This window comes from Mizuhopecten yessoensis, unplaced genomic scaffold (genome assembly GCF_002113885.1).
Source record: "Mizuhopecten yessoensis strain PY_sf001 unplaced genomic scaffold, ASM211388v2 scaffold10479, whole genome shotgun sequence".
NCBI classification, from domain to species: Eukaryota; Metazoa; Mollusca; class Bivalvia; order Pectinida; family Pectinidae; genus Mizuhopecten; species Mizuhopecten yessoensis.
The window spans coordinates 665622-689122 of NW_018408567.1; the positions used below are offsets into that span (position 1 = coordinate 665622).

The 23501-nt window shown below is 37.7% G+C and overlaps 1 protein-coding gene across 1 annotated transcript in view; it reads right to left on the minus strand.

The window, feature by feature from the left end:
- Positions 1 to 18213: 18213 nt before the first annotated feature.
- Positions 18214 to 23501, minus strand: part of LOC110460761 (sodium/glucose cotransporter 4-like) — a 34968-nt gene continuing 29680 nt past the window's right edge. Inside the window, exons 16-17 of the mRNA XM_021513876.1 lie at positions 21195 to 21421; positions 18214 to 20336 (exon numbers count right to left, since the gene is read on the minus strand). Of these exons, the coding sequence (XP_021369551.1) occupies positions 20131 to 20336; positions 21195 to 21421 (433 nt within the window). The 3' untranslated portion in view covers positions 18214 to 20130. The remainder of the gene's footprint in view (positions 20337 to 21194; positions 21422 to 23501) is intronic.

The following is a 23501-nucleotide window of genomic DNA, read 5'->3' on the forward strand; positions in this document are numbered from 1 at the left end:
GTGAAAATACATGTTTTTTAAAGGATTTTTTTCTCAGTGGGTGGGGGCAGTGGCGGGGCCCGGGTTTTTTTGGGGGGGGGTCGGGCCCCCCCCCCCCCCCCCCCCCCCCCTTAGAATTTTCTTTAAAATCATATATTTTCACCATTTTCCTCAATTTTTTCCATCATGGAAACCCCCCCCCAGGAAATTTGGAAACCCCCCCAGATAGGTTTCTGGATCCGCCACTGGAGGGGTCCTGAAGCCTACAAAATCTCCCTGGATCCGCCACTCGATAAAGATCACAGGTACCTGATAATTTGTTATATCTATATTTGGACCTAAACTAAACTATTCGGGTAATTTAACACGTTTTTTGGGTTTAGATAATTTTCCCGTAAACTGCAACCCCCAATGATGGCATATACTGTATGCATCAATTAACCACATTTCTAGCTGATGTACAAAAATGCTTAGTACATTTCTAGTTGATACACAAAAACAAAATCCTTAATACCTCTGGAATTATGGATTATGAATTTATGAATTTATACGGGGAAGAAATAAAGCAAAATAATTTAAATGAGCAAATTAAATAATGGCAGCTTATTAAATAATTTCATGAAAAAATAAAAATAATTTTGGCCTAAAAATTCAAATAATTTCCTGCACAAAAATTTATATAAAGGATAAAAATAGTTATTGTTATATTGTAACTTACAGATTGGAAACATGGCTCCTGTTTGGTTTGTGGATGCAAACGCTACAAAGAGTTTTCTTCAGGGAAACCATTTCACATTTATAAAATTTTCTCCAAAAAAATCATGGCAGAGGTTTAACTGCTTTAATGGACAGGGAATTAATTTCTCCTCGTGCAACATATGTATACGGCACGTGCACAATCATCGGAAACACTCTGTTATGATGGCGAATCTCATATATTAACGTCTCTTACCCAGACAGTTTCGCTGACATTCTACCAGCTTGGTCACTGGTGACGTTAGTGATGTGGGAGTTACCTCCCCTTGTTCATCACTATGGTACATAGTAGTGACTCGAAGAATCAAGGGCAACCGTTTTAACTGTGACTACATTTGCAGAATTGCAGCTGTTTTGGAAACAATCACTGGACACTGGAGTGTGCATTATGATGCCCAAGCAATCATTAGTATAATCTCCAACTTCATTCACATTTTGCCTACATCGGAAAGTAATTTGCAACATAATAAACCTGAACTTATTCCATCTTCTTGGTTGTATTCTTCTCCACCAGATAACATTTTAGGACGCGTAAATGTCATTTTTTTCAACGTTGTAATGATACATTCAGAAATCATAGGAAGCCTTTTGTAGCAGAAAGAATTCGTTGCATGTTTTTAGAAATAGAAAATGCCGTTGTTTCCAAACAAAAATGTTGATTTTATTGAGAAAAGATAAGCTGAAAACCCTTACATGTTGAACTTTCATCTAAAACATTTGATCCATATTGTTTGTTTAGCTGCTACTTTGGAAGTAGGCAAGGCTACAGGTAACCATAAATGGTGATCCACTGTTCTTGTGCAGCTGTTGAGCAAGTCTTTGACCATGTCATTGATCAAACATGCAAAACTCGTTCCTGGACTATTGTCGCCTGTGATGGTTCTCCATTTGTAATTGGAAGTGGACGCATATGGAAAATACATTTGTCTGTAAATTGTTTAATCAATGTTTTGACGCTAAACTCGAGGATGAGAAACATCGCCAGAAGTTTGCCACAAGGGTAAAGTTCTTGATATCGGGTCACCTCGCAAATATGGAATATATATTCAGGCCATCTTGAAATGAACGTCAGAGCATGATTTGAACTTTTGTGGGATGTTTGTTTTTGAAAGGTTTGACTATGTTATTAGGTTGGAAATCTGTAAAAGCACAGGCAGCATGTTAAATGGCCACAGACCACCACATATCTAGCTAGATGCTGAGTATTTCACAATTTTCTTTCCATATGCAATTATTTTAAACTCTTGTAGTTTGTAAATATCGGCAGATCAATCTTAGTGTCAATGGATTTTATACCTAAGAGTCAAAATATCAAAAAATAATCCCAGTGTTTTGTTTATATATATGAAGTGACTTTTACATACTAATTGGCATTGTACCTCTGTCGTATTGCTGTTCGCAGGTATAATCCTGACTTACTACTGGTCAGCAGAGTTAAATTTGGTCCTCTTGTCCATGCGCTGAATATGACTCACTACCAAGAGATCCCTATTAGAGGTGCGGTGCTCGTGTGATGATGCCAGAATGCATTCGAATTTTCACATCCACATCCGAATCATTGTAGTGAATCAGGCCGTCCCAGCCATGGTGAGGGAGAAGATTTCATATTAGAAGCCAATAATCATCGCCAGAAAATATGGTCACCACCTGGGAATCCAACAGAGGAAATATTTCGACCGTTTTGTATAGGTTTGCGTTGCAAAACTTGTAATCACGTGATTCTTTCGCGGTATTTTACCCTTTTGCTTAAAGTAAAAGAAATTAAAGGTTAGATGAGATCCTCACACAGTAATGGCAACACTAATGTGAAAATAGGAAATTACGGATAAAGTAACATAAACCATTCAAGTCAAATACAAATATTTTAATTTCGTTGTTCGGGACAAAGACATTGGAACGTCAGATTACTAAAGTTTTAGACATAAATTCCCAAGCACTCTGCATGCATCCGTTTTTGACACTTTATTTACCGATTTTTTTTAGCAGTACAGATTTCCAAAAAAAATATGGGGAAATGTAAATATCAATGGTATATTTTTTAAAAGTTAATTAGTTCGAAAAATCATTGATAAGCTAGCAAAAATTCAAATGAATAAATTAAACTTAATTTCAACAGGCTAGGATGCTCTTATTGATACGACAAAAGTGGTGTTCATTCCGCATAAGACTAATCTGGTAATCACTATGTTTCTCTTTATTCCTGTTTATTTTTTTATTTTTATAACATTTCAATTATTTTAAGTGCAGCAAATTTATACATCTTTTGATCTAACAGCCAAACCGCGAAGAACATAGACAAGGGGCATCTCCAAGGCATTCGACAAAGTCCCCTACGATATATTACTTTATAAAATACAGCAATATGGGATACGAGGATCCACACTGGCATGGATACGTGACTTCCTGAAAGACTGTAACCAGAGGGTAGTCCTGGATGGAGTGGCCTCGAGCACAGCACCAGTCATTTCCGGTGTCCCCCAGGGAAGTGTTCCCGGCCCACTGATGTTCCTCTTATCTATCAACGACCTCCCAGAGTATGTGTTTTCGTCTACAGAACGGCTTTTCGCTGACGACTGCCTCCTGTACAGGCGTGTGCGGACAATAGATGACACAAGGACACTACAACAGAACCTGGAATGACTGCAGAAATAGGAGGAAGAGTGGCTCATGGAGTTTCACCCTCAGAAATGCCAGCTCATGCGAATAACATCAAAACGCCAGACACCTCGATCCGATTACAACATCCACGGACATCTACTTGAAGAGATTGACACAGCGAAATATCTAGGGGTCACACTACACAAGGGACTAAGCTGAAATCCGCACATCAACAGCATTGCGAAAAAGGCAAATGGCACCAGAGCCTTCCTCCAGCGTAACATCAGACAGTGCCCAAGGACCACCAAAACACTTTTCTTCCAGCTCTTATTCGCCCCCTGGTGGAGTATGCATGCACAGTGTGGACCCGGCCACCCAGGAAAACATCAGCAAGCTGGAGGCAGTGAAAAGGAGATCGGTCCGCTTTGTGTATAATGACTACTCCAAATACACCAGTGTCATATCATTACTCCAGGAGCTGCAGTGGCCATTACTGTCGTAAATGAGAGCACGCTGTAAGGGAATCTTGATGTACCGGATAGTTCACCATCTTGTTGATATACCAGCTGCACAGCTACAGCCGGTACAATCATCCAGCAAAGGACATGCCTGGACATTCATGGCACCCTTCACTAGAACCCAGGTATACCAGCACTCTTTCTTCCCCGACACCATTAAGTTATGGAACCAACTACCACAGGAGCTCGTGGACAGCGCCACGCCGAACAGCTTCAAAATAGGTGTCCAACAGGTACAACTGCGCTAGAGGACCCCCTTTTTAATTACCGATGTAAATAGAGCACAAAACTTCCTCACACCGAGGATGTACATACCGCAGTATGTGATATTCTACTAGGAGGAATGTATGTTGACAGAAGAAGAAGAAGATACAAAAGAAAAAATATCAGACTTAATCAAAGACAACATCGCAGAACTGAAAGCACTGTACTGGGAAAAGGGCTGTTCTATGCAGGTTGAGTGGGGGAAGGGCTGTTCTATGCAGGCTGAGTGGGGGGAGGGCGGGTCTATGCAGGTTGAGGGGGGAAAGGGCTGTTCTATGGAGGTGGAGTGGGGGAAGGGCTGTTCAATGCAGGTTGAGTGGGGGAAGGACTGTTTTATGCAGGTTGAGTGGGGGAAGGGCTGTTCTATGCAGGTTGAGTGGGGGAAGGACCGTTCTATGCAGGCTGAGTGGGGGAAGGGCTGTTCTATGCAGGTTGAGTGGGAAAAGAATGTGAGTAAGCAAACTAAAGTCTGCTTCCTCACATTCTATCGACAAATTATAGAGGCATTGGACGAGGCGAATAGTTCAGTCGGTATATGAGACTCGGTAGGTGACTAGTCGGAGATATATAACCATTACTAGCTTTATTATAGCTCCTGGATTCTAACCAATTTAACCTGTTTAAAACGATGATTGGTCCATAATATTTCAACAAACATTTTTCTTTCAAAAAATGTTTTGGATGTGTAATGAAAAAGATGCCTGTTTTCGACGAAATATGACTTTTTATCGATAAATCTGTGTGAATAACGCACCACAAAGGACTACTGACCATCGCTCACCGGTATACGTTGTATACGCATATACGTATACGTTGTACTATTGTCTGTGTATCTGGACGTTTTTCCACGTTTCGACCTTAGTGATATCGATGTAACACGATCACTAAAAATCCCGCCGAAGTACGTACCTCCAAACTCAAAATCGCAGAAAGCCAAGAAACGAAAAAAGGATAATTGAGTTTGGAATCAGATTGTGTTCCATCACTCCTACCAGGTCAGTGAATTCACAGTATTCATCTCAGTCATTATACCTAATATGGCTAACCAAAACGTATCCACTGACTGGTCATTCCCTTTCCATTCTATGTTTTCGGAAAATTTTATTCCGGTGTCACTTGCTCAACGTACACACCCACAGACCTGTAATAACCAAAACGTGCTAAATGCGGAGCTTTTTTAAAAGAAGTATTGAACTTGATGCAAAAAAAGTTGAAAAACTAGACAGTATGCAAAAAGAATTAAAGGAGATATATACGCAAAGATAAACAAAACGGACGAGAAAGTGAAAGCGGTGCAGGAATCTGTTAATTTTCTTAGTGATAAATACGACGAAGCACATAATCTGGCCTGTGAGGTCGCTGTCAAAAACAGAGAGCTTGTGGAGCAGCTTGTGGATGTTTAATCTTAACTGGGATGGAAGAAACGCCACACGAAAATGTCGAAAATATACTACACGAATTTATTTGTGACAAACTTAAAATCGAACAAGGTATATGTACTGACCGGTGTCATTGTATATGTGTTCGTCGTCTGAAAAAGCATCGCTCAATAGAAGTGGATGTTATTTTTCATATGAACCAAACGTAAAATCATGTGGTAAACATAGTGGTAATGTATCTCGCTATTTGTATTGTCAATCTGGTGTACGACAAGGAGAAAATATATCTCCTCTGCTATTTGCCATTTTTGTTCATGACTCAGAGAAAAACTTACATGCTCAAAATTGTAATAGTGTTGCTATAAGTGACAGCATTTAAAAAAAACAAAAATTAAAGATGCTAAACATATCCTGGATTAACCTTTTCTAAAAACTGTTACTTTTCACTAGCAAAGAAACATATAAAAGTTATAAATATTGTTATATGGTTGTGAGATTTTTGGATTATGAAAATTGCTCAATTATTGAAAAAGTACATACGGATTTTCTTCGTCTTATTAATGCCAAAAGACGTACACCTTTATACATGTTATATTGTGAATTGGGACGTCTTCCTCTTGCAGTTTTAAAGGTTTCTTGCTAAAGGGACTTCACGTGAAAAGCCATATTTTTGAAAATTAATGTATGTGTTGCATGCACTTCCATTTATGTTATCTTGCTAACCCCATATTCATAGTCCGTTCCAAATGTCCAGTTTGACCGCTTGAATTGTTCGGGAAAGCCCTGTTAAAAATAGCGCCAATAACGTCACGTGGCGGTTTTGAAACGAGGCAGTAAACACAGGTGGACTGATCGAGATGCAAAGTTTCCAAAGGGGCACACAAAGAGGGGTCGTCACGCAACTTCAACTTCTTATCGCACTATGAACCCAAGGAATATGATTTCTAAGTCCGTGTTGAAACTTATTGAATCCTCTTAGCAGTAATTATTCGTCATCAGAATTTAATTTTACACATGCCAATATTCAAGATTTAAATGAAGAAATTTTGTTAGCATCTCCGCATAACTTATAAACACCAGAACATATCTAATAGCGGAATGTGACCTGTACAAAAGGGTACGGGGCTAAACACCTTCCCTCAATCATGGGACAAACCTTTCTGTAAAAAGGAATATTCATGAGACGAATATCCCCTTTCAAATGTTTTCATAAAGTAAAAAGAGAAATGTTTGTGATCAGTTTTATTACAACAAGAGACGTATATATTACACGAGTAATAGTATAATATATACGTCTCTGTTACAAATCAATATCTTTGTCCACTTTTTTTCTAGACCATTCATATAATTCATTTGGGATCCCTACCCCATAACCATATATACACTTACTGGTCTTATGAATATCATCAATTATCAAATAAAACTGATGCTCAAGAATTGAGGACAGATTATGTAATTGCCCTTTCTTCTTTTCGTTAATTGGTTGTTTTTCTCTTCTTTTATTTTTAGCTCAGGTGACCGCTATAGCCCTTGGGCCTCTTCGTATGAACTATAATTAAAATAGTAGTTTGTTGATTAATTCTTAATATACCTAAACTAGTTTTGATGAGCATATTATGCAGCAATTTTCAGTGCTCTTGTTAGCGTATAAAATAAGCTTATGTCAACTGGTTCTGTGAGCAATACACTGGCTTCACAACTATTCCGTCTTTGCGTATTGCAGAGTTATCTTCTCGTGTGAGCAGGTATTGATTGTTACGTCATTGGTTTGTGAGAGTAACGTCATCAATTTTTGAGAAAACGACGTAATTTTCTCTTACAAACCAATGACGTAACAATCAATTCCACATTTCCAACATTTTCTATCCCATGCGGGGCATTTATTTCTCTCATGTCTCTGACCACAAAACTTACAGTCCATTTCAGTTCGCTCGTAGTTTCGTTCCGGTTTTGACCTAGTTTCTTTACGTCTTACGTAGTGGACTTCCTCACCCTGTATTTCTTTCATTTGAACAGAGGTTTTCTCAAACGTCCTGCATATGTCGATGCATTTCTTTAAATCGAGCGTTCTCTCTTGCAGGATTTTTTTACGAGTATTGTTGTCAACAAGTCCCATGACAATTCTATCACGAACATGTTCATTTTCCAACGTACCATATTTACATGTTTTTGCGAGGGAGCGTAGGGCTGCTACGTATTCATCTGTAGTTTCACCTTTTGCCTGGTCCCTTTTATTGAACATAAACCTCTCGTAAATATCGTTGGTCTGCCCTATACAGAACACTTTGAACTTGTCCAACACTTGGTCTATGTCTTTTTTTCCATCTTCACTGTCAAATGTTAGACCGTCATATATTTCCAACGCGTCTGAGCCTATACAGGTTAACAATGTAGCGGTTCTCAGTTCTTTGGATTTGCTCTGTAGGCCTGTCGCAATTTCGTAATTTTCCCATACTCGGTGATTTTTTTTCCAATTTACCGATAAATTTCCTTTCAACTCCAGCCGCGTGGGAAAAGGCAAATTTGATGGAACATGCACCAACAATGGTTGCATGACCGGTTGTACTACATTCTCATTCATGATTAATTTCACTTCAGTTCAATATTTACTGTAGGTAAAATCACACATTCACAGGAAACGCGGGAGCAGCATGGCGCGCACTGCCTCTTCGTACATTTCAACTACTAGTCTGTCTCGCGCTGTCATTTGTATTTCCTTACACGGACAAATGTTCGATAGATAGTGCTTCATTCGCTTACCATCTATCCCACTTCTGACACCATGTTAAGTTACTTATTGGGTTCGTTGTTACACACGACCAGCAGACAAGACTTGTTGAAGACGCCATTTTATTACAACGCTCGTACTATACACAAGTATGCGTATATGTTAAGTGAACCAAGTACATGGTACTTGAAGTGAACCAAATTAGTCAAAATATCAAAAATTAATCACAGTGTTTTGTTAATATATGAAGTGACTTTTACATACTTATTGACATTATTGTACCTCTGTCGTGTTGCTGTTCGCAGGCATAATCCTGACTTACTACTGGTCAGCAGAGTTAAATTTGGTCCTCTTGTCCATGCGCTGAATATGACTCACTACCAAGAGATCCCTATTAGAGGTTTCGGTGCTAGTGTGATGATGCCAGAATGCATTCGAATTTTCACATCCACATCCGAGTCATTGTATTCTATCAGGCAGTCCCAGCAATGTTGAGGGAGGAGATTTCACATTAGAAGCCAATAATCGTCGCCAGAAAATATGGTCACCTCCTGGGAATCCAACAGAGGAAATATTTCGACCGTTTTGTATAGGTTTGCGTTGCAAAACTTATAATCACGTGATTCTTTCGCGGTATTTTACCCTTTTGCTTAAAGTAAAAGAAATTAAAGGTTAGATGAGATCCTCACACAGTAATGGCAACACTAATGTGAAAATCGGATTTACGGATAAAGTAACATAAACCATTCAGGTCAAATACAAATATTTTAATTTCGGTGTTCGGGACAAAGAAATTGGAACGTCAGATTACTAATGTTTTAGACATAAAGACATAATACGTGACTTCCTGAAAGACTGTAACCAGAGGGTAGTCCTGGATGGAGTGGCCTCGAGCACAGCACCAGTCATTTCCGGTGTCCCCCAGGGGAGTGTTCCCTGCCCACTGATGTTCCTCTTATCTATCCGTCTACAGAACGGGTTTTCGCCAACGATTGCCTCCTGTACAGGCGTGTGCGGACAATAGATGACACAAGGACACTACAACAGCACCTGGAAGGACTGCAGAAATAGGAGGAAGAGTGGCTCATGGAGTTTCACTCTCAAAAATGCCAGCTCATGCGAATAACATCAAAACGCCAGACACCTCGATCCGATTACAACATCCACGGACATCTACTTGAAGAGGTTGACACAGCGAAATATCTAGGGGTCACACTACACAAGGGACTAAACTGGAATCCGCACATCAACAGCATTGCGAAAAAGGCAAATGGCACCAGAGCCTTCCTCCAGCGTAACATCAGCCAGTGCCCAAGGACCACCAAAACACTTTGCTTCCAGACTCTTATTCGCCCCCTGGGGAGTATGCATGCACAGTGTGGGACCCGGCCACCAAGGAAAACATTAGCAAGCTGGAGACAGTGCAAAGAGGATCGGTCCGCTTTGTGTATAATGACTACTCCAAATACACCAGTGTCATATTATTACTCCAGGAGCTGCAGTGGCCATTACTGTCGTAAAGGAGGGCACGCTGTAAGGGAATCTTGATGTACCGGATAGTTCACCATCTTGTTGATATACCATCTGCACAGCTACAGCCGGTACAATCATCCAGCAAAGGACATGCCTGGAAATTCATGGCACCCTTCACCAGAACCCAGGTATACCAGCACTCTTTCTTCCCCGACACCATTAAGTTATGGAACCAACTACCAAAGGAGCTCGTGGACAGCGCCACGCCGAACAGCTTCAAAATAGGTGTCCAACAGGTACAACTGCGCTAGAGGACCCCCTTTTTAATTACCGATGTAAATAGAGCACAAAACTTCCTTACACCGAGGATGTACATACCGCAGTATGTGATATTCTACTAGGAGGAATGTATGTTGACAGAAGAAGATACAAAAGAAAAAATGTCAGACTTAATCAAAGACAACATCGCAGAGCTGAAAGCACTGTACTGGGAAAAGGGTTGTTCTATGCAGGTTGAGTGGGGGAAGGGCTGTTCTATGCAGGCTGAGTGGGGGAAGGGCTGTTCTATGCAGGTTGAGTGGGAAAAGAATGTGAGTAAGCAAACTAAAGTCTGCTTCCTCACATTCTATCGACAAATTATAGAGGCATTGGACGAGGCGAATAGTTCAGTCGGTATATGAGACCCGGTAGGTGACTAGTATGAGTATTTCAAAGCTCCTGGATTTCACCAATTTAACCTGTTTAAAACGATGATTGGTCCATAATATTTCAACAAACATTTTTCTTTCAAAAAATGTTTTGGATGTGTAATGAAAAAAATGCCTGTTTTCAACGAAATATAACTTTTTATCGATAAATCTGTGTGAATAACGCACCACAAAGGACTACTGACCATCGCTCACCGGTATACGTTGTATACGCATATACGTATACATTGTACTTTTGTCTGTGTATCTGGACGTTTTTCCACGTTTCGACCTTAGTGATATCGATGTAACACGTTCACTAAAAATCCCGCCGAAGTACGTACCTCCAAACTCAAAATCGCAGAAAGCCAAGAAACGAAAAAAGGATAATTGAGTTTGGAATCAGATTGTGTTCCATCACTCCTACCAGGTCAGTGAATTCACAGTATTCATCTCAGTCATTATACCTAATATGGCTAACCAAAACGTATCCACTGACTGGTCATTCCCTTTCCATTCTATGTTTTCGGAAAATTTTATTCCGGTGTCACTTGCTCAACGTACACACCCACAGACCTGTAATAACCAAAACGTGCTAAATGCGGAGCTTTTTTAAAAGAAGTATTGAACTTGATGCAAAAAAAGTTGAAAAACTAGACAGTATGCAAAAAGAATTAAAGGAGATATATACGCAAAGATAAACAAAACGGACGAGAAAGTGAAAGCGGTGCAGGAATCTGTTAATTTTCTTAGTGATAAATACGACGAAGCACATAATCTGGCCTGTGAGGTCGCTGTCAAAAACAGAGAGCTTGTGGAGCAGCTTGTGGATGTTTAATCCTAACTGGGATGGAAGAAACGCCACACGAAAATGTCGAAAATATACTACACGAATTTATTTGTGACAAACTTAAAATCGAACAAGGTATATGTACTGACCGGTGTCATTGTATATGTGTTCGTCGTCTGAAAAAGCATCGCTCAATAGAAGTGGATGTTAATTTTCATATGAACCAAACGTAAAATCATGTGGTAAACATAGTGGTAATGTATCCCGTTGTTTGTATTGTCAATCTGGTGTACGACAAGGAGAAAATATATCTCCTCTGCTATTTGCCATTTTTGTTCATGACTCAGAGAAAAACTTACATGCTCAAAATTGTAATAGTGTTGCTATAAATGACAGCGTTTTAACAGAAAATTCAAAGATGCTATACATATCCTGGATTAACCTTTTCTAAAAACTGTTACTTTTCACTAGCAACGAAGCATATGAAAGTTACAAATATTGTTATATGGTTGTGAGATTTGGGATTATGAAAATTGCTCAATTATTGAAAAAATGCATACGGATTTTCTTCGTCTTATTAATGCCAAAAGACGTACACCTTTGTACATGTTATATGGTTAAATGGGACGTTTTCCTCTTGCAGTTTAAAAGGTTTCTTGCTACAGGGACGTGAAAAGCCATATTTTTAAAAATGAATGTATGTGTTTTATGCACTTCCCTTCATGTTACCTTGCTAACCCCATATTCATAGTCCGTTCCAAATGTCCAGTTTGACCGCTTGAGTTGTTTGGGAAAGCCCTGTTAAAAATAGCGCCAATAACGTCACGTGACGGTTTTGAAACGAGGCAGTAAACACAGGTGGGCTGATCGAGATGCAAAGTTTCCAAAGGGGCTCTCAAAGAGGGGTCGTCACGCAACTTCAACTTCTTATCGCACTATGAACCCAAGGAATATGATTTCTAAGTCCGTGTTGAAACTTATTGAATCCTCTTAGCAGTAATTATTCGTCATCAGAATTTAATTTTGCACATGCCAATATTCAAGATTTGAATGAAGAAATTTTGTAAGCATCTCTGCATAACTTATAAACACCAGAAAATATCTAATAGCGGAATGTGACCTGTACAAAAGGGTACGGGGCTAAACATCTTCCCTCAATCATGGGACAAACCTTTCTGTAAAAAGGGAGTATTCATGAGACGAATATCCCCTTTCAAATGTTTTCATAAAGTTAAAAAAGAGAAATGTTTGTGATCAGTTTTATTACAACAAGAGACGTATATATTACACGTGTAATATATACGTCTCTGTTACAACTCAATGTTTTTGGCCACTTTTTTTCTAGACCATTTATATAATTCATTTGGGATCCCTACCCCATAACCATATATACACTTACTGGTCTTATGAATATCATATCAATTATCAAATAAAACTGATGCTCAAGAATTGAGGACAGATTATGTAATTGCCCTTTCTTCTTTTCGTTAATTGGTTGTTTTTCTCTTCTTTTATTTTTAGCTCAGGTGACCGCTATAGCCCTTGGGCCTCTTCGTATGAACTATAATTAAAATAGTAGTTTGTTGATTAATTCTTAATATACCTAAACTAGTTTTGATGAGCATATTATGCAGCAATTTTCAGTGCTCTTGTTAGCGTATAAAATAAGCTTATGTCAACTGGTTCTGTGAGCAATACACTGGCTTCACAACTATTCCGTCTTTGCGTATTGCAGAGTTATCTTCTCGTGTGAGCAGGTATTGATTGTTTCGTCATTGGTTTGTGAGAGTAACGTCATCAATTTTTGAGAAAACGACGTAATTTTCTCTTACAAACCAATGACGTAACAATCAATTCCACATTTCCAACATTTTCTATCCCATGCGGGGCATTTATTTCTCTCATGTCTCTGACCACAAAACTTACAGTCCATTTCAGTTCGCTCGTAGTTTCGTTCCGGTTTTGACCTAGTTTCTTTACGTCTTACGTAGTGGACTTCCTCACCCTGTATTTCTTTCATTTGAACAGAGGTTTTCTCAAACGTCCTGCATATGTTCTTTGGATTTGCTCTGTAGACCTGTCGCAATTTCGTAATTTTCCCATACTCGGTGAATTTTTTTCCAATTTACCGATAAATTTCCTTTCAACTCCAGCCGCGTGGGAAAAGGCAAATTTGATGGAACATGCACCAACAATGGTTGCATGACCGGTTGTACTACATTCTCATTCATGATTAAATTCACTTCAGTTCAATATTTACTGTAGGTAAAATCACACATTCACAGGAAACGCGGGAGCAGCATCACACAAAAGCTGTAGAGGTTGATGTATGTCAATCATTATAACAACTGTTAGATGTAGTACGTTTCCATTAAATATATGAATATAAATTGCCAAAACAAGTAACCAATATGAACTGGAAATACAGCAAAACCATCAACATTTAGCTAGATTGAGTGATATTTCTTAAATTTGGCATATCAAATTTTAATTTGGTGTGGGTTGTGATTAAAAAATGATTTTGTATCATTTTCTACAGCTCTGTAAAGAAGTTCAAGCATTTCAGTACTTGTTTCAACCAAAATCCACTTCAATGACATATAGAATGTTGATCACCCTGTTGAAACTACAATTTTCTGATGAGGGAAGCAATAGCAAGAAAATGGAAAAGAAAGTGTATGCAGTCTTTTTTTATTCAAATGCAAAACATTTACGTTTAGGTCTATTTCCTCTGCATGGACGTTCAGGCCTTTTGTTTTTTTAAGATATTGTTAGTCATGACTTCTTTTAAAAAATGTTGACAGTTATGATTTGCCCATTCATACTTGTCCTAGCAAAAATATTTGCATCAGTATGAGTAAGGAAACATATTTAGCTCCTTGATGCCTTTTTACTCAGTTACTCACTTTCAAACATTACTTGGGGCAATAATCAATTAGTTGTTGACCAAAATTATGATCATTGAACATGTTATTTGTTTAAAGATTCTGTCACTTATCTTTAAATGATTCACTGGGCATCTGCCTGTTAATTATATCTAAAGCACTTGAATAGATTCCCAAATTAGAAAACATCCAGGCCGATGAAATGGTCAATTCTAGTTGCTGACGACAAGCTGTATCAACTACTCGACTTACTGTTGGACCAATGGTTGGGCGGTCATCAACATCAATATCTGAATTTGAATCAACAAATTCTTCAACACCATAACGTTCCACCTTCACTGTATCGAATCCAACTGGTGCTGCTGTTGTCCAGAAACCCACAAAACACGAGGTGACGATCTAACTGTTCTGAGTCTGTGGCCAGCCCAAGCATTAGCCCATAACTGTAGTTTCTCATTGATTTTTGGGATAAAGGTTTCATGTAAAGCAGCAATATGTTTATCATTTAGGGGATCTAAAACGGCCTTATCTTCCATGTGGTAAAACAGCTGAAAATAGTATGCCAACACCCCAGTATAGACATCCCTCCACAATCGCTCTATGCGTTGATTGTGAACACTCTTTCCAGTGATCATACTTTTATTAGTAATGCCTCGTTTAGGAATAATTACCTCTGCCATCGCAACATTTTCCAATCCTTTATCGGACCTGACCCTTTGCGATAAGCCGTATAACTGAAATAAAACACTGCAACAGTGTTGGAGCTTTATTATTTTCAGTACATTTCAGATACATAATCATGCGGCTGAACTCATCGATGCCTCCTGCTACGATTAGTTTCCACCTTATGAGTTTATGATTTTTGTCAACATGCCAAAGGTGATTTGGTCCTTAAACGTCATAAACACGCCTCTGTACCTTCCTTTTGTTCCTTTCCCCACTCCTGCTTCGTAAAGGCGGTGAATACTCTCCCGAAGTCTGGTACCTTTGTACCAAAACTCCCGTTGAACGCAGCATCGGATCTAGTAGACTTTCACCACAAAATGGAAATTGCTTGATAAGATTTCCAACATGACTGTCCAGCTCTTCTGATGACAAATCCGAAAAATCAAACTTTGAGATGTCAAATTGTTGCATTCTTCTATAACTTGTCCTTTCTGATATTGAAAGTAATTTGGCAATATCGCAAATTTGGAATCCATCATCTATGAGTTTTTCCAATGTAAAATGATTTACATGTATATCAAATTCAGGAGGCCCTGCACATCTTTTGATCGTGAAAGGCTTTGTTGATCCATATTTTACACAATGATTTCGTAGATTAACCATGTTTGGGGGTTTTTCTTACTACAAGTTGATTCATTTCATGTTGACTTAGGCAACACACAATATCAGGGGAACTTTTTTGTTGAATGAAGTTATCAGCCAAGTTTTTTAAGCCAGTCTTTTTCAGAACTTCAAATTTAGGTTCGTTCTTATAGCTAACAGTCATCCCGCTAGGTGGGCTCTTTCACTAAAACTGAAAGAATAATATACCACAGTTAAGGTTGATGATCAACTATTTGAATAATCATTTAAAAGTTATAACGCAGAACAACAACAAAATATAGACTGACTTGATTGATCAGTGCAACATGTACATATACTTCTATCATATTTTATGATAGATAATTGATAATTGATATTTTATGATAGATAAATATAGATAATTGATTTGTTTTCCAGTTTATAATCGTGGATTTCCGATTGAATCCCATCACCATCAGAATTCAATCTAGCACATTTTTAAAACTCAGACTAAATAAAACAAGTCAAATTAATACATTGCATGAAGCATCAGGAAGTATGTCATTTTCGCCTATAATTTGCTTAATAGCCTTAATTAATACATTGATAGGGTGCATTGTAAGTACTTTTTAGAAAATTGATATCTCCCCAATAAATTTTTTAAAAGTATGATTGGGAGGAGCCAGGTCCTACTTTTTTTTTTTTTTTTTTTAAATTGTAAGTTTTTTTTTAATTCAATCGTAANTCAATCGTAAAATTGTGCGTTAAAGACATGAATGGTTTCCCTTTGGTCTTCAATTCACTTAATTTGCATGTCAGAATGGTGAGAATGCGGGTAACTGCATCATCTGGACATAAAAAATCAAAATTATCTTGGGGGAGGCAAAACCCTCACTGCCAGAGGGGGATTATCATGATCCCCTCCCGCTATGCCACTATATATAGTCGCCCGTTCACTGCTTCGCAGTGTTAAGTAAAAAAAAAAAAAATAGGTTAGTTTTCGCTAGGTTTGGCCCCTCCGTTTTAAAAAATGTTGAAACTGGCCTGGTTGCGATGGAAATGTGACAGACAATAATAGTTGAATTTGGGGTGGGAAGAGGCATTACATCCAATTAGAGTGAAATTTCTTTTGTTTCACCATGTCACAAAGTTCCAAATTGGTAGAAATATAATACGTTCACAAAATCTTTCATGGCCGTATTTATGGACTCATGGATAAATAGAAATGATCGAACGCATGTGAACTTACCTTCAAACTGACAGTCTGCTGAGCTCGTCTGCTCTACAGTCAACCTCGTGTTAGGACCGCGCGAGGTGCTTGAATCGGGATCAGGAATGCGCTTGTTTGGCTTCTCCGTTACCATCTTCATAATTTATCTCACCGTAGCGACATGATGCAATACAACGGGCACACGATAACATTGTGAGGGTAACATAACACCTTCACCCATTATAATGACTTCGCGACCCGTTATAATAAGTTTTGTACACCATAACATATATATAACATCTACACCCGTTATAATAATTTTGCGACCCGTTATAATAAGTTTTGTACACCATAACATAACATCTACCCCCTTTATAATGACTTCGCAACCCGTTATAATAAGTTTTGTACACCATAACATAACATCTACACCCGTTATAATGACTTTGCGAACCACTATAATAAGTTGTGTTCACCCTAACATAACATTTACACACGTTATAATGACTTCGCGTTCCGTTACAATAAGTTTTGTTCGCCATAACATAACATCTACACCCGTTATAATGACTTCTCGACCCGCTATAATAAGTTTTGTACACCATAACATAACACCTACACCCGTTATAATGACTTCTCGACCAGCTATAATAAGTTTTGTACACCATAACATAACATCTACACCCGTCATAGTGACTCCGGGACCCGTTATAATTATATTCGTATCCTTAAGACAACTGTGGCGTTCCAAAGTGTTCCTTTCCTCGCATGTTGACGTTGCGTTTTTATATCCCTGTGTTGGCGAGATAGTCGTAATGTCGTTGCATTGATTCTGTGACAATTTTGTCCTTGTAGTTTGACACTGGTAAATTTCGTTGTATTGATGGTATATCATATGCATGCATTTGTGTGTGAACACTGTTTAAACATATTTTATTGTCGTTTTGCAAAATTATATGGAATAAGTTATTAAGCTTATAATAAGTATATCCCTATCGAACAAAACCGTAAATAATGCAGCAAGGTAGCCGACTTATTGTAACAGCGCTGTGGGTAAGCCGACTTATCGTAACAGCGCTGTGGGTAAGCCGACGTATCGTAACAGCGCTGTGGGCAAGCCGACTTATCGTAACAGCGCTGTGGGTAAGCCGACATATCGTAACAGCGCTATGGTATTTTTTTCCTGGAATATTCCTTTCCTTGGTTAAAACAATGGACCCGTGCTAACAACCAGTCGATCTACCATAGAAAGACGATTAGGTATAGTTATAATATAACTGGAAAATGGAAGCAAATTAACTGTCGATTATAAACGGAATATGTCATACTGTGGGCTTGCCCACATTACATTGTATTTACTAAAGAATTTCATTATAACAGAAAATTGGCTAACACGTAGAAGTAGGTACACTATTGTAGATATATTTAAGCGGCACTGTACACTATTTTCTATGTTATCACACATTGTACAACAACTAGGAGTTTATTTTAAAAGTTACCTAACAGTTTTACTTATTCTGTAAACAGGATATATTAACTTTCTTTTACAGTAAACTCTGTAAAATTTGTTGAAATAAAACAACTCTTTTCAAACCAGCACCAATTGAAGACAACAAGACATACTAAAATATAAATAATTTAATTTAATTCATCAGTTTACATAGAAATACATACATTTCATATGCACATCATTTGTTTTGTAATTAACATGAGAACAATATCAGCTACTGATATCTCTCTTTGTCCATCGTGTGTCGGCAGTTCAACTTTTTTACATAACTTATTATAATAAAATGTAATTCCCCGAAAAAGATTACGCAGAAGCTCAGCGCGAATGATCAGTGCAAAATCCCAATCAATTCCTGTTCCTTTGAAGCCGACTTTAAATTCTATAAATCTATTTTGAATTCTAATTCCAACGGAGGGGTTTTGCTGATTTATAATAGAAATGATAGGTCTATAGCGCAAACCAGTTCTTGTTTTGAGTTTTTTTTTAATCCAATACGGCTAATACAGATTCCATCTTGCAAACTATTTTTAACTTCAACTCTAAAAATAATTCTTATTAAATGATTTCACTGAAGTTTAATGGATGCGATCGGTGTATGGTCCAGTCTGATTCATGTTATTGTACAGGTATATATGCATGTATAACAATTTGGGCGGATAATAAGGCATAAAAAATGTAATAGATAATAACCATCCACATATCATGTAAAATAAATAAATACAATAGTTATCAAGTAAGAGAGGCACCTTGGGTAGAAAGTACATTTGAGGTCAAATCATGCAATCTGTTTAAAGCAGTAGCTTGACATGAAGACTGGCGTAGGATTATATACTAGTAGTGCATGCACACTCCCACCCACTGGCTGATGGGTCAGGCAAAGTGATACACTCTCAGGGTCATACAGGTGGAATTCAAACTGTCACATGATACACTCTCAGGGTCATACAGATGGAATTCAAACTGTCACATGTTAATTTTGTTTCGATAAGGGGAAAGTAAGATTTATTCACAGCATATGTCTAAGTATATACGTGCAGTTAGGCGGTACATGCTCATGAATAGTTACTGTTGTATGGTAATTGGAGAGAAATTTTGCAAGAGTCAAGGTTCAGCATTTGAGAGTCGAACACGAGGAGAGAAAGAGGCCACGGAAGGCCCTTGGACGGGGAGGTCAAAGTAGATAAGTGTATCTGCATAATTAAGACATGTGTCTTTAGTCTGTGTGCATTCATCGAATGTTAATTGCTCTTGTATTTCAATGAAAAGAAAGGTTCAAATAAAGATTCTAGCCATCGATGTATGATAATAATAATAAAAACCTGGTTTTGCATGGACAGGTACTAAATTATCGCGGCCACAACGCATTGGTATGAATATATTTCAAGCCCACAACTTGGTTCGGGTGTATTTTGTAACACCGATTTGCATCAAACATAACCGCCATCCTAAAAATAAACTTTATTTTGAACTTGAAATCCAGTTTTACTGAACTGAATTTGGAAATGAAACTTAAACTCAAATTGAATTTGTTCCAAATAAGCAGTTCATTAACCAGCTTTCAGTAATGTTAATTTTAGTACGGTCAGAGTGATTGCATATTATTGGAAGGTGCCATATTTTAGTGCCTTCCTCAAATGTCTTTTCATCGTTTTGTCATTTAATTTGGCTATGAACATGCACGTTAAGGTCCTATGTGCCCCTAGTTTTAAACGAAACAGTGAAAATGAAAAAAATGTTTTTGATGAATTACATTGCCACCGGATACAATTGCGTATTCTATGAAGGGGTGATATCATTTAATATTTTATTGACTCGTTCATATACCTGATCAAATCCCACACGATATATCTCTCATACATTATAATAAGTTTTTTTAATTTTCAAACAATAAACACGTTCTTTCCCGATCGTTTATTTTGATGCCCGCGCAATGTATCCAATCTATTGTCCTGTAAACAACAAAAGACTCTTTGTTCCCACTGAAATCAGAAAATACATGTATGAGCATTAGGCTGAACGTATTCTTAATTTGTTTCTATGTTGTGAATACTGCAATGATTCATTGATCTACGCGAAGTAGATGAAAAAGACTAATGCTATCCCCATTAAGAGAACGGATAGAACATTAGACGTTATTTTCCATCGGCGATTTTCCTCCACGGACAACATATCCTTGCGCTGTATCTGATGGGACGAGAGGCTCTCCCTGTTACGGTCAATTCCACACACCCAATTCACCACGTGGCATGCCCAGCTGGGACAGTTAGTGCCATCTGAAAGATGATTTCAATATGTTATTATTAATGGTCATCATTCTGTTATTTATCTCACCGTAGCTCATAGGACTGATGTTTAAGGATTGACTTGAATATATTTTTTGTGTTATGGAGCTATAACACAAAAAACTGGAGTGTACTCTCATCATCAACCGCTTCGTGGTTTATTTAGAGTACACTCCGTCTTTTTGTGTTATAGCTCCATAACATGAAAAACATATTCAAGTTAATCCTTATAATTTAATCTACTATACACAATTCCTGAGGAAATCCACTTTTATTGATAGACTCTTTTCTCTTAGAAATTATTACGCCGCTCTATCAGCCAATCAAAAGCGACGTTACAAACGGCAATGTCATTTGTTTACGTAATGGGCAAATGAAAATGCTTGTTACAAGCAAGATTAAATTGTATAATTGGAAATAAAAAAATGATAATATGAGCATTTTAATTACGGTTCCGTCAGCTGCTTTTCTATGCGGACTGATAATTGGTGTTTGATGGGTACAGAACCAATGTGATATGAATAAATAGTTAAACAATTTCAAATTGTGAAGATTACGATCTGACTCTACTTTCGCATTTGCATACTTAATTATAACACATTTGTTTCTCTATACCTCTGGTAAAGATAAAGAGGTTAACTAACTCGTGACTTCTCTTACATCTCAAGTATAACCTACTCGATTCAAAACGAGACTGTATCAAGTTAAAACATTGTTTATGCTATAACACCAAGTATATAAAGATGACGTTACGTCATATCCCGATAGTTCAATTCACACTGTAATAAATAACGAGATGAGAGTGAATACAGCTATATAGCAGTATGGGTGAATTACTGATATACCAACCATTGTCTAAGTTGTCTGACTTATCTTCTGGAATGTTCTCGTCAATCTTGTGTGACTTGTCATCTGGGTTGTGTGATTCGACGTTCCCGTTGTTTACGTCGTTTTGCAGCTGCCGGCTTTCCTCGACTTCCAGTAACTCGTGTTCGCATTTGTCAGTACCGTTAGAATGCTTGTCCTTCCGACGTTCCAGCTTTTCCCACGTGGTAATGTCCAAACGCTTCTCCTTACTGTGTTTCGTCCAGAAAGTCAGACGGTATAGCTGTTACCGTATTAATCATACAAAATATAAGTTAGTGTGTGTCATTTTCTAACATCTTTGCTGGATTTCCGTCACTGTTATGGTACACTAAGGTATATATATATATATAGGGGATACTTAATGGTTTCCCGTTGATTACCAATTCATTTCACAGGACTTCTCGACCCGCTATAATAAGTTTTGTACACCATAGCATAACATCTACACCCGTCATAGTGACTCCGGGACCCGTTATAATTATATTCGTATCCTTAAGACACATGTGGCGTTCTATAGTGTTCCTTTGGGCTATCTTTTCCTCGCGTGTTGACGTTGTGTTATCATGTCCCTGTGTTGGCGAGATAGTCGTAATGTCGTTGTATTGATTCTGTGACAATTTTGTCCTTGTGGTATATATGACTCTGTGGTAAATTTCGTTGTATTGATGGTATATCATATGCATGCATTTGTGTGTGAACAGTTTAAACATGATTTATTGCCGTTTTGCAAAATTATTTGGAATAAGTTATTAAGCTTATAATAAGCCGTAAAGAATGCAGCAAGATAGCCGACTTATTGAAACAGCTAGCGCTGTGGGTAAGCAGACTTATCGTAACAGCGCTGTGGGTAAGCCAACTTATCGTAACAGCGCTGTGGGTAATTTTGTGGTATGTCATGCCGTTGGGTTATTCCTCTCCTTAGTTAAAACAATGGACCCGTGCTAACAACCAGTCGATCTACCATAGAAAGACGATTAGATATAGTTATAATCTTACTGGAAAATTGAAGCAAATTAACTGTCTATTACAAACGGAATATATCATACTTTTCCCCTCATTACATTGTATTTACTGAAGAATTTCATTATAACAGAAAAGTGGGTACAATATTGTAGATGTATTTTAGGGACACTGTGCACTATTTTCTATGTTATCACACCTTGTACAACAACTAGGAGTTTATTTTAAAAGTTACCTAACAGTTTTACTTATTCTGTAAACAGGATATATTAATTTTCTTTTACAGTAAATTCTGTAAAATTTGTTGAAATAAAACAGCTCTTTTCAAACCAACACAAATTGAAGACAACAAGCCATACTAAAATATAAATAATTTAATTTAATTCATCAGTTTACATAAAAATACATACATTTCATATGCACATCATTTGTTTTGTAATGACATCTCTCTTTGTCCATCGTGTGTCGGCAGTTCAATTTTTTTACATAACTTATTATAATAAAATGAAATTCCACGCAGAAGCTCAGCGCGAATGATCAGTGCAAAATCCCAATCAATTCCTGTTCCTTTGAAGCCGACTTTAAATTCTATAAATCTATTTTGAATTCTAATTCCATCGGAGGGGTTTTGCTGATTTATAATAGAAATGATAGGTCTATAGCGCAAACCAGTTCTTGTTTTGAGTTTTTTTTAATCCAATACGGCTAAAACAGATTCCATCTTGCAAACTATTTTTAACTTCAACTCTAAAAATAATTCTTATTAAATGATTTCGCTAAAGTTTAATGGATGCGATCGGTGTATGGTCCAGTCTGATTCATGTTATTGTAAAGGTTTATATGCATGTATAACAATTTGGGCGGATAAGAAGGCATAAAAAATGTAATAGATAATTACCATCCACATATCATGTAAAATAAATAAATACAATAGTTATCAGGTAAGAGAGGCACCTTGGGTAGAAAGTACATTTGAGGTCAAATCATGCAATCTGTTTAAAGCAGTAGCTTGACATGAAGACTGGCGTAGGATTATATACTAGTAGTGCATGCACACTCCCACCCACTGGCTGATGGGTCAGACAAAGTGATACACTCTCAGCTTCATACAGGTGGAATTCAAACTGTCACATGATACACTCTCAGGGTCATACAGATGGAATTCAAACTGTCACATGTTAATTTTGTTTCGATAAGGGGAAAGTAAGATTTATTCACAGCATATGTCTAAGTATATACGTGCAGTTAGGCGGTACATGCTCATGAATAGTTACTGTTGTATGGTAATTGGAGAGAAATTTTGCAAGAGTCAAGGTTCAGCATTTGAGA